The sequence below is a fragment of the Euprymna scolopes genome, chromosome 4 (assembly GCF_053919585.1).
Source record: "Euprymna scolopes isolate OS-2025 chromosome 4, ASM5391958v1, whole genome shotgun sequence".
In the NCBI taxonomy this organism is placed as follows: Eukaryota; Metazoa; Mollusca; class Cephalopoda; order Sepiida; family Sepiolidae; genus Euprymna; species Euprymna scolopes.
Genome location: NC_136485.1, coordinates 62,694,084 through 62,709,129, shown reverse-complemented (window position 1 = coordinate 62,709,129; position 15,046 = coordinate 62,694,084). Strand labels below are relative to the sequence as shown.

The 15,046-nt window shown below is 32.6% G+C and overlaps 1 protein-coding gene across 7 annotated transcripts in view; it reads left to right on the top strand.

Annotated features, from left to right (window-relative positions):
* Window positions 1–15,046, top strand: part of LOC145267882 (sorting nexin-2-like) — a 148,916-nt gene that overhangs the window by 86,469 nt on the left and 47,401 nt on the right. Inside the window, exon 9 of one of the 7 annotated variants that reach the window (XM_080123334.1) lies at window positions 8,736–8,747. The exons of the other annotated variants lie outside the window; for them this stretch is intronic. Coding sequence (XP_079979460.1) covers window positions 8,736–8,747 — 12 coding nt within the window. The remainder of the gene's footprint in view (window positions 1–8,735; window positions 8,748–15,046) is intronic. 7 annotated transcript variants of the gene reach the window in all.

Sequence of the window (15,046 nt, the reverse complement as noted above, 5' to 3'; positions counted from 1 at the left end):
ACAATGGGAACAAATACTGAAATGTTACAGCCCCCCCCCATCCCCAACGTATCCCCCACCCTAATACCCTATACACTTCATCCATCCATGGTGAAGGACTCTTATTCCCTTACTATAAAACTCTGAATTTTGGTGATGTCGGTAGATGTCCACAGACCCCATAATCTCATCATCTGTGGTAAAGCGTTCATCCTACCAGAACTTCATATTTGAAAATAGATGGAATTCTAAGGATGCCAAATCTGACAATTTAGGTGGATAGGGTAGGATTTGAAAATCAGTTATGGATTGTTGCTACAAGCATCAAAACGTACCAATACTGTTTTTGCCATTTTTCCCTCCACCTCAGTGATTGTTTTTGATTAAGTTTGTTGTTTTGTTTTATATAGCCCAGTGTTCACACCCCTTGATTAATCATCACCAACCTTAGTCAACTTAGAAATAATTTAACTTTGGGATATCTAAGTTCAAATATCAAGTCACAGCAAAGGTGAAAAATAAAACTTTTAGCTGTAACTTCGGTTCTATTCATTGTAGAGACTTGCTACTTGTCCCATATTGTAGCCAAGGAAGTCCCACATCTTGATATTGGTAAGTTTGTTCACTGTTAAAATTTTGATCAAATTTCAGCTTCCAATTTTTCAAAATTTGACAAATGAATCTGATACTCTAAGATAACAGTAATCCCCATGGAAACTTTCAGTTCAATCAAGTAGATTTTGAGTTATCAACATTTTCATGACATAAAATTCAAGAATATGAATAAAAGTATGAAGTAAAGCCTCAATAAGATTTTGGCTCATTCTTACATTGTCAGGTGGAGGTATGCAGTCTTAACTGGTTCATTTCTAATGATGCATCAGTCACTTCAATAACCTACAATAATAAACAGTGTTGGAACCTAAAAACTTGATTAGTAAGCATATTAAAAAAAACTGTCACAATATGAGTTATTTATTATGCATGTCTATATGAGGTTGGATACTTTTCATTCACACCCTTTGTAATGATTTATTTGAATGAATTGGATAATTTTTGTGTGCCATTTTATGTATATTGTATTTTGATTGTTTAGTTTCCTTTTCTTAAGAAATATTCCTCTTTAGTTATATTCAGTGCTCATGTACTTTGTTTTGTCCTGTGATTTTTTTCTTTTTCTTTTTTTTATGTTTTAATGTTGTGTAAAAAAAATATTAGTGAGTTTAATTGTAGATTAAATGTTTTATTTTTTTGTGTAAATATGACCCATGTTATAGATAAAAATTATTTAAGTTTCCTTTTTATTTAATTTCATCCAATGCACACCTCCTCCTCCTCATATTTTCAGTACTACTTGTTTTCCTGTTAGTGTGCCCTCTTCCCCAATCAATATTGTTTTAGTCAGTTTGAATCCCTGTCCACTTCAAACATTTTCATATTTTTCTTAGTTTAAAAAAAAAATCTATGGTTGCAACAGGGATTGTTTGGTAATTGTTGGTCCAGTACCACTTTTAATCCGGACAAAATCGCAAGAGAGAACTTGATAATCCTGTTACTGTTAGACTATTTAGTTTATTGGGTGGCCAGCAGGTGTCAATATGTGTAGCGCATCATCAACTTGTTAACACTGCACATGCTGGTGATAGCCTCCTTTTATTTTGAACTTTGCTCTTATTTATACTTGTCTAGAAAACCTCCTGAAACTGGTTAGCCATTTGTAAGCCCTCACAAATGGCAGCTCCCACCTCCAACTTACCACATAAAGTAGTAGGGTAGATAGTCTAAACATACAAATAATATGTAAATGATTATAAGTGATTATATATATATATATATATATATATATATATATATATATATATATATATATATATATATATATATATAGATGACAAATCAGTATTCAGACCCACATTTTAATAAACATCTATATTATTAAAATCGTGAGGCAACTATGTTTGAGTGTGAATATTTCTAGCTTCAATGTAACTTTGATAGGTAACATTGTTTTATTTATTTTGTAAACAAGTTTGCCATTTTAGTTTTTTGTTTGTTGAAAAAAAAAAAATGAATTACTTTTACGCTTTAAAATTGAAAGGAATTTGGAAGCATTTAAACTGTTGAATAGAAGTAATTTTTGGTTTTAATATTAATACATCCTTGTGTATTAAGATTGAAGGTTTTAGGATCTTTTTAAATAGATTAAAACATTTTTATAGCAAAATTCATTAAAAATTTTTTAACTTGTTTCAATTAATATTTCAATGGCTAAATGATCTGTGTTTAAGATTTTCCTCTATTGAGAAAGGTCTAAACACCCATCCCCACCTTTACGTAAAATAGCAACTTGTCTTTAATGAATAGTCTTCAATAAATCATATTCAATGGGAAATAATTCTTACATTATGAGTCACCAATGGCTGATGCAAATTAAATTTTATTGATTATTGTAGATGTCTATAGCTTAGTTATTGTCACATGATCAGCTGTGGCCATTTTTCTGACTCCTTATTCACAATGTGTGTCAGCCATAAATTCTTGAATGACAGAATCACATACAATTGAATTTGATCACACTTTTTGAAATTTCTGCTTTTTTGTTTACTTTGTAATCTATTTACTGATGCTTATATAAAACTAGAGGAATATCCGTCCTAAAATGAATAGGGTTAATGTCCCTAACTAGTTTTGTACCACATTTATGCCCTTTACAAAGATTCAAATCACCTTGTGCCTAGAATTATTATTTGAAATTTGATCAAATTCATGGCCTATTTTGATTCTAGAAAATGTGTAAAAGTTAAGGTTTGGGCTTAATGGGTCTTAAGAAGAAACTGAAATTTAGGGAATCCTAATTGGTGCATAATCTGATCAACATATGTCAACATGCAAAACAGGAAAATAGATGTTAAACTAAATACGATAATACAAATCTGAAATATTTGAATTTTCTATTATAAGCTTGTGCCCATATTATATCCTCTAAAATCCCTTTAAAATACTCCAAATGAACTGATATTTTGGAAATCTATTAATATAATACCTCTTATTAAACTTTCACAAAAACCTGAAAGTATCTGAATTTTCACAAAAGGCTTCTATCCTTCTCTCTGTATTTCTTTTTGCATAAAACTGCCTCCATTATACACCTTACCACCTAGCAACTATGTTCTAAAATTCATAATACTCAGTTTAGGAGTGAATCCTGTACATAGAAATACGTAAGCATATGCACATGCACCTTACTTTATATAAAGAGAGATGCATATTTAAGGAAAAGTTTTAAAACATAACACGTGTTTGTATGGATAAGCATTGTTAAGTGTTAATTTCCATGGATTATGATATTTGAAATTTTGATTAATATATATCTGTTCAAAGCCTCCGTTTTGTCTTGAGAGACAATGGATGTAAAGGTAATTGCGCTGTAATTGTGAAGCAAGGGTTATGCATTCTTCAACTATACTTTTCCTTAATTGACACTACTCGATTTCAGTGGCAGGGAGAAGTTTAGGACAACTGGAAAAAATGCAGAGATTAACACAGAGCACATATAGCACCTGGTATTCATAAATGGTCACCTATCTAGTACTGACTAGGTTCAATGTTGCTTAACTTCGGTAATCGATGGGAACTAGTGTGTCAATGTGATCATGCCATGTACATGTGTAATATATATATATATATATATGATTATATTAAATTTATTTATACAAACAATGATGGCTACATATGTGCATATATGTTTCTGTAATCACCTGTTACTAGGGAGATTACATCTTCAGGCCAAGAATTTCCCTCGAAAACTGAAACTCAAGATACAAAAACATTTTCTTATATCACTTAAAAAATTAGAATCTTGTCAGAGAATAGGGGTGGGTGTTGGTATAAGGGAGGATAAGCAAAGCCTCTGAACAATCCATTTATCACAGGCTTTTATTTCTTATCCTAACATCGGTAGGGACAATTATTATCTTTATTCTTTTTATAACTTTAAATTAAGTATCTACCCTTTGGTTTAACTTTTAGTTTCATACATATATATATATATATATATATATATAATGATTACACAAATAAATGATTAGTATTAACAGGTATCTAAGAATGATCGATTTTCTGTACTTCATATTACCTTTATTTTTTACTTTTTCATGATTTTCAGTTTTGGGGATGTAAGGACAATTGTCAGTCTCTTAAAATACTTTAACTCTTAGAACTAAGAACTTGACACTTGACAAGAATAATATCCTAGCTCTGTGGATTTTAAGGAGTTTGATAATGCAAGTGATTTCCCACTTTGATTTTATTATGACTACTGGTTGGTTGCGAGATAATCAGTTTGTGTGCAAGAAGTGTAAGACAGTGAAGATGGATGAGAACTCAGATGTGGAGAAAGTACATCTGGATGGCAAAGCAGTTGAGGTTTTTTGAAGTTTTGTTACCTTGGTGATAGCATTGGAACACTGGGTGAAGCAGGTGCTACTTGATTGTAAGAGTGAGGACTGGGTGGGGTAAATTTAAAAAGTCTTCTGCCGTTACTAACCCACAGAGTATTATCACTGTCTGTTAAGGAAAGAGTCAATTGGGCAGGTGTATGCAGTGTGTTGCATAGAAGTGAAACCTTACCAGTGAGTATTGAGGACATGTGTTGCATGGAGAAAAATTGAGAATCTTATGGATATGTAGCAGGAGTTATAAAGATGAGATTAGATCTGTGATTTTGGAAAAAAATTTAATCTAGACAGTATAGGGAGATGTGTGCAGAACATGAGATTTCTATGGTATGGCTATGTTGAAAGAATGCATGATTTTGGTTAAGTGTAAAGCAGTTGAGATAAAGGTAAAGTATCGAATGACAGTAAAATCCAAAAATGTAAATCCAAGAAAGTTAATTAAATTTCCATTCGCACAAGTAAAATCCAAGGAAATCGCGTAATTGGAAGATGGCCCAAAATAATCCAAAAGGCCGAAATCCGTGGAATAATTCACAAATATGTACAAAAAAAGGGGAAAGAATTCAAATAATATTATTAAAAGAAAAATAAGATATGTGTTATCTCAGCTGCCGAGACAAAGTGTAATTAAGAAAAATGGATGAAGAGAGAAAAAAATGAGTGAAGAAGAAAAAAAAAATTGAATGGTGATAGAATTAAATATAAAATAGAAAAACAAATGTCAAAATGACCCAGACAAGACGATGTTAAAAGACACCAAAAATATAGGCCAAAAAAAGAGGTCAACTGAAAGGTACATGTTATTACTTAAGAAAATATCAGCAGAAGAAAAAAAAATTAAGGGGAGAGGATGGCCGGTATCTGCAAATTCTGGATAAAGCAAGCATGTAAGTAAATGCATATAGTAAAATATAAGTAAATGTATACAGGATATGAAAGTGTAGGTAGATTGATATATTTGATAGATGGGAATATTTAAACACCAAAACGGAAATATTGCAGATAAAAAAAAACGGCAGAAGAAAAACAAAGAACAAAGAAGAAATAAAGAATTAAAATAAAGGATTAAGTTAACGTATTAAGAAAGTATGTAGAAGAAACGATAACGTTAAAGAAAAATTATATATATCTGAAAGGTTAAAGTAATAGCTATGCAATTTCAAAATTACCATAATTAAATTTGGACTTGTGTTTACAGAAAGAGATCAGTTCATTTTTAGAATTTATTATATTGTTACTTTGAGGGGAAGTAATTATAGTTATAGCTTCGGTTGTGCAGAGGCGACATGACTTAGAGCCTGGAGTATAAGTCTTAACTTTTGATGATAGTCCATTTGATTGAGAAGGGGGTATTATTATAATTAAGTTTTTTTTTTAATTAAAGTGGTTAGAGAAGTTCCTTGGTTATTATTAAAATTATAGTTGTTAAAAGAAGAAATGTGGTTTGATATTCTTTTGTGAATTAATGTTGAAGTAGCGCCGATATATGTATGTATTTTATTTAAAGCTCAAGGTCTGCAATTAATATTAATTTGCTGATTTTATTAGGGAAATAGTTTGAATTTTGTTCATTGTGTTCAACAAAGGGTGGGACAATGATTGTACGACGATTGTTTTTGAGGGGATAATAAGTGTTGTTAGTGTTAGGATAGCTGTTAGGAGAAATATTATTCTCATTAATATTATTATTATTAATTGTATGATTGTAAAATTTATTTGTGTGTATGTATGTGTATATATATATATATATATATATATATATATATGCATACACACACACAAATAAATGCAAACAATTTTTTTAATTTTTCTGTTATCACACTTATATATCAAAATGGCTCGCTGTTTAAATTAATACAATTATTTGTATACCTAATTTGCATAATTATTTTTTAAATAGTTTATAATTAATGTTTAATGTTTTTCATTTATAATTTTATTGCCCTATTTCATATATATATGTGTGTGTGTGTAATAGTTTTGTCAATATTAACAGTAATTTAATTAAAAAAGATAGTGTTATATTCATTAATTTTCAAGGAAAATAATTAAAAAGAAAACTTTGTTTTTATGATCACAGTAAATTCATGAAAGATATGTCATGTAAGTTTCAAGCAGAATACTTAGAGCTTAATTAATAAGCCCCGGATGATTGGTAGTTTTTTTTTTGGTTATAAGTCACAAAAAACAATGTTTGTTTTGGTGATATAGAACTCAGTATATTAACAATTAGAACATTCAAATAAGTTTCAATAAGTTGTTTTTTTTTTTTTCCACTAAATTTAAAATCACTGAAATTTACCTTCAATTCCATCTCAAGTCAGTTATTGGTTAAGTTTATAAAATAACTGAAATATATTAGTATGTAATGAAACAAACTTTTCTTTTTTTTTTTTAAATATTTTCTTTGTTTCATAAAATAAAATTAAAGAATATCTCTGAAGAATGTATTAAAAATCAGGTTTGAACATTTAAATTATTTTATTGGTATTTTTTCAAATTAAATAAAAACATTCATTTGCTATTTGATAGAAATGTTAAGAAATGTAACATCAAGTTTGTTTTTTCAAACACCACTGTGTTGGCATTTTTTTTTTTTTTATTACTTGACCTCATATTGGAAAGTTTTTTTTCTCTCTCAAAGCAAAAATTGTAAATGAAATTATCTTTTTTAAGAAACTTTCTGATCAACAGCATATCTCCATGTAGACAATGTAGATTAAATACCAGTAGCGTGTGTATGCAAAAGATATGTTTAGAGAATTATTGAACAAAATAATATATAGGTATAAAATGGAAATAATATATGCAAGAGACAATAAATTTAAAACCACTTAAAAAAAAAAATTAACAAGGATACATGCTTAATTTAATCTATATTTTCTCTCATGGAAGGAACTTTGTCAAGAACGAATGTTGGTTTAACAATGAATAGATATACAGGGTGGGCCAAAATAGATAGACATAAAAAAAACATTGACAGTTCACATGTGCATACACTTATATGCGATAATACAATTAATGAAAATTTGCTGTCCACCTATTTTTGTCCCAAAAGTAGGTGGACAACAAATTTTCATAAACATAATTGTCTTATTACTAGGGCTAGGACAACAGTATATTTTCATTGTTTGGACTCTCGAGTGTGCATCCATTGATATCATATGCTTTTATATAGAGTGATGTGGTTCTCGGTTGATAAACTGTCTGTGTCAGATATATATTTGAGTCAAAACAATGAAAACAATATGCTGTTGTCATAGCCCTAATTCTTACATATAGTTGTATGTATATGTGATCTGTAAATGTTCTTTTGCTGTCCACCTATTTCTGGCTCACCCTGTATATATAAAGTTGGAGGTGTGGTTAGAGTAAGGGAGGCCACAAAGTATAGATGATGTGAGGTAAAGTGGTATGAAGAGTTTTTATAAATGATTGGTTGGTAATACCTTAGTAGTGAATTTAGGTAGAATCAACGAATGCGTATTAGAGGAAGGGAATTACTCCAAGAAGACGAGATAGCTTTAATGAGAAAGAATGTTAGCATGGGAGGAGGTGGGGGGTAGTTGTTTTATGAAAAAATAGTTATGATTAGGCAAAATTATATCAAGCAGAGTTCTGACTTGAAATTTTTCATACCATGGCAAAAAACATTCTTTCAAAATAGTTTATTAATTTTGATATCGGCCCGACCATTTCTATAATATAACATACACATATCCCTTCCATCCAGACTTAACTCACTTCTCCTACTTTCTACTTCAACCACTACTATCCTACACCTTTTAAACACCCCAGTAACTTCATGAAACTCCTTTCATCACTCTACATTCCACAACCTCCTCTACTTCCCACCCTAAAAGTAACACTTCTAATGCAAGAGCATATTAATGCAGAAACTAATTAAATAGAAAAAAACTTTTTTGTCCTCTAGGAATTTTTGTTTCATTTTATCTATTGGCTGGAACATATCACAAAATCACTGTTAAAAGTTAAAAAAAAAAAAAAAAATTTCTAACTAAATTGAAATATGCTCCAATATTGAAATCTGCTTTTACTGTCTTAGGTATTTTAATAAGATGACAGGTTTTGGACATACTGTTAAGTTCCTTTTTATGTAAAACATTTATATAAAAATGAAAATAAAAATTGTCAATCAAATGTTAATTATTTTTGTTTTTGAATTGGCTTGTACTAAATTTTTTTTCATAGAAAAAACTTTTTCTTTTTTAATTTAACTTTGATTTGTATCTAAATTAGTATGAATTTATTTCATGTATTTTCTCATCATCTCAACAGATTGAAGTCGGTGTAGGTATAAGTGTGTCCTCTGTGCTTTTAAAACAAATCTTAATGTCCATTCCTAATCTTCGTTTTAAAACCTAACTCAACGCTTATGAATGATATTTCTCTGAATGTAATTGGGTTGAATTATTAGCATTTTACGACCAAGTCTGTTTTATTTCTAATCAGAATAGACATGCTATTCTGACTGACTTGCCCCTTTCACACATTGACAAAAACCTGAATATCACACTCCTCTACAAGCAGTCATGAAAATCTGACTTACGTTTTTTTCTTTGCAGTTATAGAAGGCTATAATAACTTTATCCATCTCTCCTGATAATAACAGCAGTGACAACGTCTATATATACTTTCAATATCATATTCTAGTTTTATTCATTTCTTTTTCACTGTTTTTTCTTTGTTCCTTGTTCTGTTGATTATTCTCATCCTCACATCAAATATTGGGAAGGTTTTCATTGTCTGTCAGAGAGTGGTAGTCCTCATCTGACTTAGAAAATCAAAGCAAAAAAGCAACCAAAATGACAATGATAACTTCCATATATATATGTGACCTTGTCTGTCTGTGTCAGGAAAAGTCTTTACCAAACTACTGTCAATTTTTGGTCTAAAGACTTGAAACTTGATATATGGGAAATTTGGACGTGTGGAACAAATTCAATTTGGTTTCTGGCTGGTAAAAATAGCTGCTAAGGAGTTAAATTTGATAGAATTAGAACTTGGCATGCATAAATCGACTTTAAGTGCTTCTCTATGCATGCACAAATTTACATTTATGCATTAATATTGGTTAATTTGATAGCTATTTGTTGGTGGCTTAGATGGTAACAAATAACACTGGAGCGCTAGATGCTTTGGTTTCAATTTTAGCTGATGGCACCTATGTCTTTTTTTTTTTTTTTAATTTTTAAATCACTATTATATATTGAGTACAATATAATAATCAATAGATAATTGACTCTACAAGAATAAATATAAAATCTTAAATTAAAATATATTTAAACATATTTTATGACCGGACTATGTTGGACAGCCTGCTAGTACAAATTATAAAACTAAGATTATGCAATACATGAAAAGAAAATGGCAAACAATACGGGATCTGTTCCCAATGAACATAAACCAACAATTGGAAAAGAATATTGGGAAAATGCTAATCAATCGAAGACTGACCCTCCAGCTATAGACAGTTTTCCATGGCTTGCACAGGTCTGCCTTTTGGTGGCTGCTTGAACTTCTGTTTGCTGTTTAATTCAATCCATGATATCCCTCTCATAAGTTTTTATTTATTTTATTTCTATTTTTATTTTTTTACAAGGAAGTCACTACTTATCAAGGCCTGAAGGCCACTCAAGGATAACGGTTAATGAGTGACAATAGCATAGTGATCATTAGTGGTCAAAAGTAAGTAGAATTTGATTTAAGTGGACAGCTTAATAGGAACTTTTTTTACATCGGACTTGAAAACTGTTGTAGTTAGCTGGAAAGCAGGCTTGCAGTGCAGAATTCCACGGGCAGTTCAAAGAAAATAGTTTTGTTCATGGAATTTTAGATTTGGGTACAGATAGTGGGAAATTGTTGATATTGGTTGTAGCTAGATGCATGCTTTTTGTTAAAGTTGGAAGGGGGGCATAGATTGAAGCTCAGACAAGCACTTGCCATGAGTTTCCAAGCTTTCGAGTCCTTGATAGTTGCAGCCCAGGTCTTGCATGGGTGACGAATGTCAGACAAGCTATTAACTTCCATGGCTTTGTTTATTCTCCCACGATTGCGCTTAACATAACCAAACTTGTGAAGACACTTTTTATGTGGTGCTAAATCCATAGGCAGCAGTTGAAGCTTTCTGCAAAGAATGGAGTTGCTGACATGCTCTGTCATTTTTGTATGCATATCCAGCTAAGCATGACTCATTTACTATACAGAAATAGAATTGAACAAGAGTAACACACAATCTGCGCCTATTCTGATCTACTCCTCATAGTCAAACATGTTTTAAATGATGACATATACAGAAATACTCGCAAAAAATATCATGCAACAAACCTCAAGATGCTGCTCAACAATGTCTACCTTCAGATTAATAGATTACCTGTGCCAGCAACCAGTGTAAAAAAAGTAATAAAAAATGCATGAGAGCTATATGCTCAGTCTGTTAAATCCAAAGTAGCTGAGCAGCGGCTTGGTTCCCACCAGTTTTGGCAAATGGCAAACAGGATCCTGAACAGAAGCGTGCGTTCTATCCCAACCATCATCAATGGACCTGAGGTCATCTCATCAACATCAGACAAGGCCAAACTATTTGCCAAGAACTTTGCAGCTAATTCTACCCAATGCGACGAAGGCCATCAACTCCCCGTATTTCCTCCTATAACAGATAACACACTATACAACATACAAATATCTGTGCGTGAGGTCGCCAAGCTAATCAAGAACTTTGATTCCAGTAAAGCAACTGGCTCTGATGGCATTCAAGTTATAGTGATGAAAAAGCTCCAATCAGAACTTGCCCCCATACTTACAAAATTGTTTAAGCGTTGCCTTAAGGAGAAATGCTTTCCAACACCCTGGAAAACCTCATCAATATGCCCTGTATTTAAGAATTCAGGTGAAAAGTCATCTCCCTCTCAGTACAGACCAATAAGTCTCCTGTGTGTCATGAGTAAGTTGTTGGAATCCATATTAAATAAAGAAGTAGTAAACCACCTCAGCAGAAACAACCTTCTTAGTGACATGCAATATGGTTTCCGCTCTGCAAGATCTACAGCAAATGTGCTAACGGTTATATCTCATAGGATTAATGAATCCCTTGACAAAGGCTTCCTTTCCAGGGCAATTGCTCTTGACATCTTGAAGGCCTTCGATAAGGTATGGCATAAAGGCCTACTTCACAAGATTTCCAGCTACGGTATAACTGGTAATGTTTTCTCAATCATTAAATCATTTCTCTCTGATAGGATCATAAGAGTAGTGGTTGATGGGCAGAAATCAGAGGTCCACAGTATTAATGCTGGAGTCCTTCAGGGGTCCATCCTGGGCTCAACTCTCTTCCTGATTTACATCAATGATCTCCCAAAACACATACTTAAATCATTCGTTGACATCTATGCTGATGACACGACCACTATGGCAACACATCAAAGGCCGTAAATGACAGGGGTCTCTCAAATTCTCTCTCTTCAGATCTTGAGCACGTGGTACAGTGGGAGAAGAGGTGGCTGGTTACTTTTAATGTATCCAAAACCAAGCTTCTATCTTTACATCATCAACACTCTGATCCCCATCTGGCATCAATTGAAATGGATGGCTCTCGTCTTGGAGAGGCTCCATGTTTTGACAAGCTTTTGGGTTTGACCTTTACTCCTGATCTGAAATGGAACACGTACATCAGGTCTGTTGCCAAGGACGCTGGGAAAATTGTGGGATCCTTCTACCGCTCCAGAAGATATCTCCCTACTGATGCAATTCTCTATCTGTATAAAAGCCAAGTACGTCCAAGGATGGAGTACTGCTGCCACATCTGGGCAGGAGCTGCTAAAAACAGCCTATCCTGCCTTGACAGAGTATAAAATAGACTTCGTAGCTTAGTGGTGGATGCCCTTTTCTCTTCCCTGCATCCTCTCTCCCACAGAAGAGACGTTGTGAGCCTGTCTTTGTTTTATCATTATTTCCATGGCAAGTGCTTGTCTGAGCTCCAATCTCTCGTCTCCCCTCGCCAATCTTTCACGAGAAATACCCGTCTGGCTGAAACTACTGTCAATAATTTTCCTCGCTCTTTATCTGTGCCTAAATCCAAAGTAGATTCCATGAGCAGAGCTTCTTTCTCAGAAGTGCACGACTGTGGAACTCTCTTCCGTTTGCCTGTTTCCCACCTGACTACAACTTGAATGTCTTCAAGTCCAACATAAACAAATTCCTGACCAGCCGCCCTCTTAAGTAAGACACTCTATCAAATCTCCAATATTAATGATTACTACAATACTATCTCATTGATTACTGTACACGCAATAACCCTTATCCCTGAGTGGCCTCTGGGCCTTGATAAACGGTGACCTCCATGTAAAAAAAAACAAACAATAAAATTAACTTAATAGAACTCATCAAATTACTATTTTTTAAACACCTCATGCTAATTATTCAATATTGTGATCACCTGAATTAGCACATATTTAAATCTATTTTTCTGTTATTCTACACCATATCCCTATTGTCACTGCTGGCTTTGTATTATTATTAAACATGACGGGGACGGGGTGGGGGTGACAGTCTAGTGGTTAATGAACAGACTAACAACCTGGGTGTCCCAAGTTCAAATCCAGTATGTTTTACAAAATTCACTCCAACTTACACTGTTGGTAACCTTCAGGTGGTCCCTCCTGTAATTCCCAATGTTTTTCTAAAAGGAATTTTAACGATAAAAATATTGCAGAAACCAATGCCAACAATAGAATCTTCAGATTCATACAATATAATGATGATTAGACATGGTTCAGGTAACTAATGGCACTCGCACAGGATGGGTTGATCCAGTTCACTACGTCCGGAGTTAATTCATACACACTGACTGGCAACTGAGCCGTTGACACATCTCAGTAAACACCAAAAGCACGGAAGCCAGCCATCAGCTTCATGTGTGTCTTCATTTGCCACTTCTGCACTTCCTCCAGCCAGTTGGTATGATTGGAGCTACTAACTTGTAGATGAATTCCTTCTCAGAGCATCGAAGAATGTAACCAAACTAGTGAAGTCTGCTTTTCAGAATGATCTGTGTGAGACTGATGTTGCATCTTGCATCGATGGTGCAATTTTGAGGTTTGATCGGAGATAGATGCATCATAAGGAGTACATATCAAAGATCTTTAGTCTGTGAGAATCTTTGCACAATAGCCACATCTCGCAGCAGTATTGTAAATATCAGCGCTTGGCATATCCTCGATTTGTTGAATTTTATCTCTTGTTGAGGCCACAATCTACTTTAGAAACAGTTGAAAGATGTGCAAGCACAATTGATGCAAATTTCAATTTTGTCTATGTGGCTATAAAGGTTAAGTCAAACAGTTCAAGTATTGTAGCTCAACATTTTTTTTTCAGGAGTGATGGATAAAAATTATAGTTTATGTGAGTTGTTTATAACTTATAAAAGTCTGATTTTTCATAAATAATTGCTCGTAGGGACTTGATATAATTTCTTTCTTCTTCCCAAAGTTACTTTTTTATTTTGATTTACAAAAAAAAAAATTGTGTGTCCTATTTGCACTGCTTGTTTTTCTTTTGACATTCTTCCATTTTTATTAGTGTGCAAAAAAAAAAAAAAATCAGAATTATCACTTTGTTGTTTGGTAAGCATCCAATGATTCTTATTGCTGTTTATAATTTTTTGTGTTATTCAATTAAAGTATTTTTAATTTTGTTGCTGAATCTTCACAATTGGTAAATAACTTAGAGGAGATGGGGCACAACAGATTATTGATTCAGTCGTGCTGGGTTCAGATTGGGTTGGTTTTATTGCATTTATTTTGTAATACCATTGGGAATGTTATTTTTATTTATTTTTTTAAGTAGTTTGTGTCTAACGAATTGTTAACTGTAGGAATTATGTTGGCATTAAATAACTAAAAGTGGAGATTGGTCTTATTCTGTCAGCCAAGACTGGGTAGAAGTCTTAAATGATATATTGAAAAATAGACAATCCAAATCTGTATTTTTAATTATTCAAACTATTGTTCTCATCTTGGATATTATTCTCACAACGTTTGGTCCGATATAACCCCTAACTTTCTTCAAACGTATCTCTACAAACTGAAATATCTGTGTATGGGATTTTGAACTAAATCCTTTACTACAGAGGTAGATTGTTCTTGCTCTGGGTAAAAGTCTTAACTAATTCATAATTGTATTTTTAGCCTGTACTGATGATTAAATATGGGCCTATGGTGCAACAGATAAAGTGTTGAGTGTAATCATTTCTAAGTGACAGGAGATTGATGGTTTGATTTTCTTTACAGGTGACGTTAAGAACATGATCAGGAATTATGCAAGATATCTATGTGGTGATGGCTGACATAGTGAGAATAATCTAGCTCCCCGTGAATTAAAGAGTTCTGTTTTAAATTTTATACAGATTCCAGAGTTTGGCAAGACACTTGAAAAAGGCCAGGGGTTACATTGTGAGGATAACATCTAGGATGAGAAAAATTATCAAGCTTCATCTCAAAATTTCCAAAACATAATACTCATTAACAAATCTTTTTATTTAAAAAGATACTCAAAACGAAATTGCTCCTTTTTATTCTCAAATTTTTATTAAA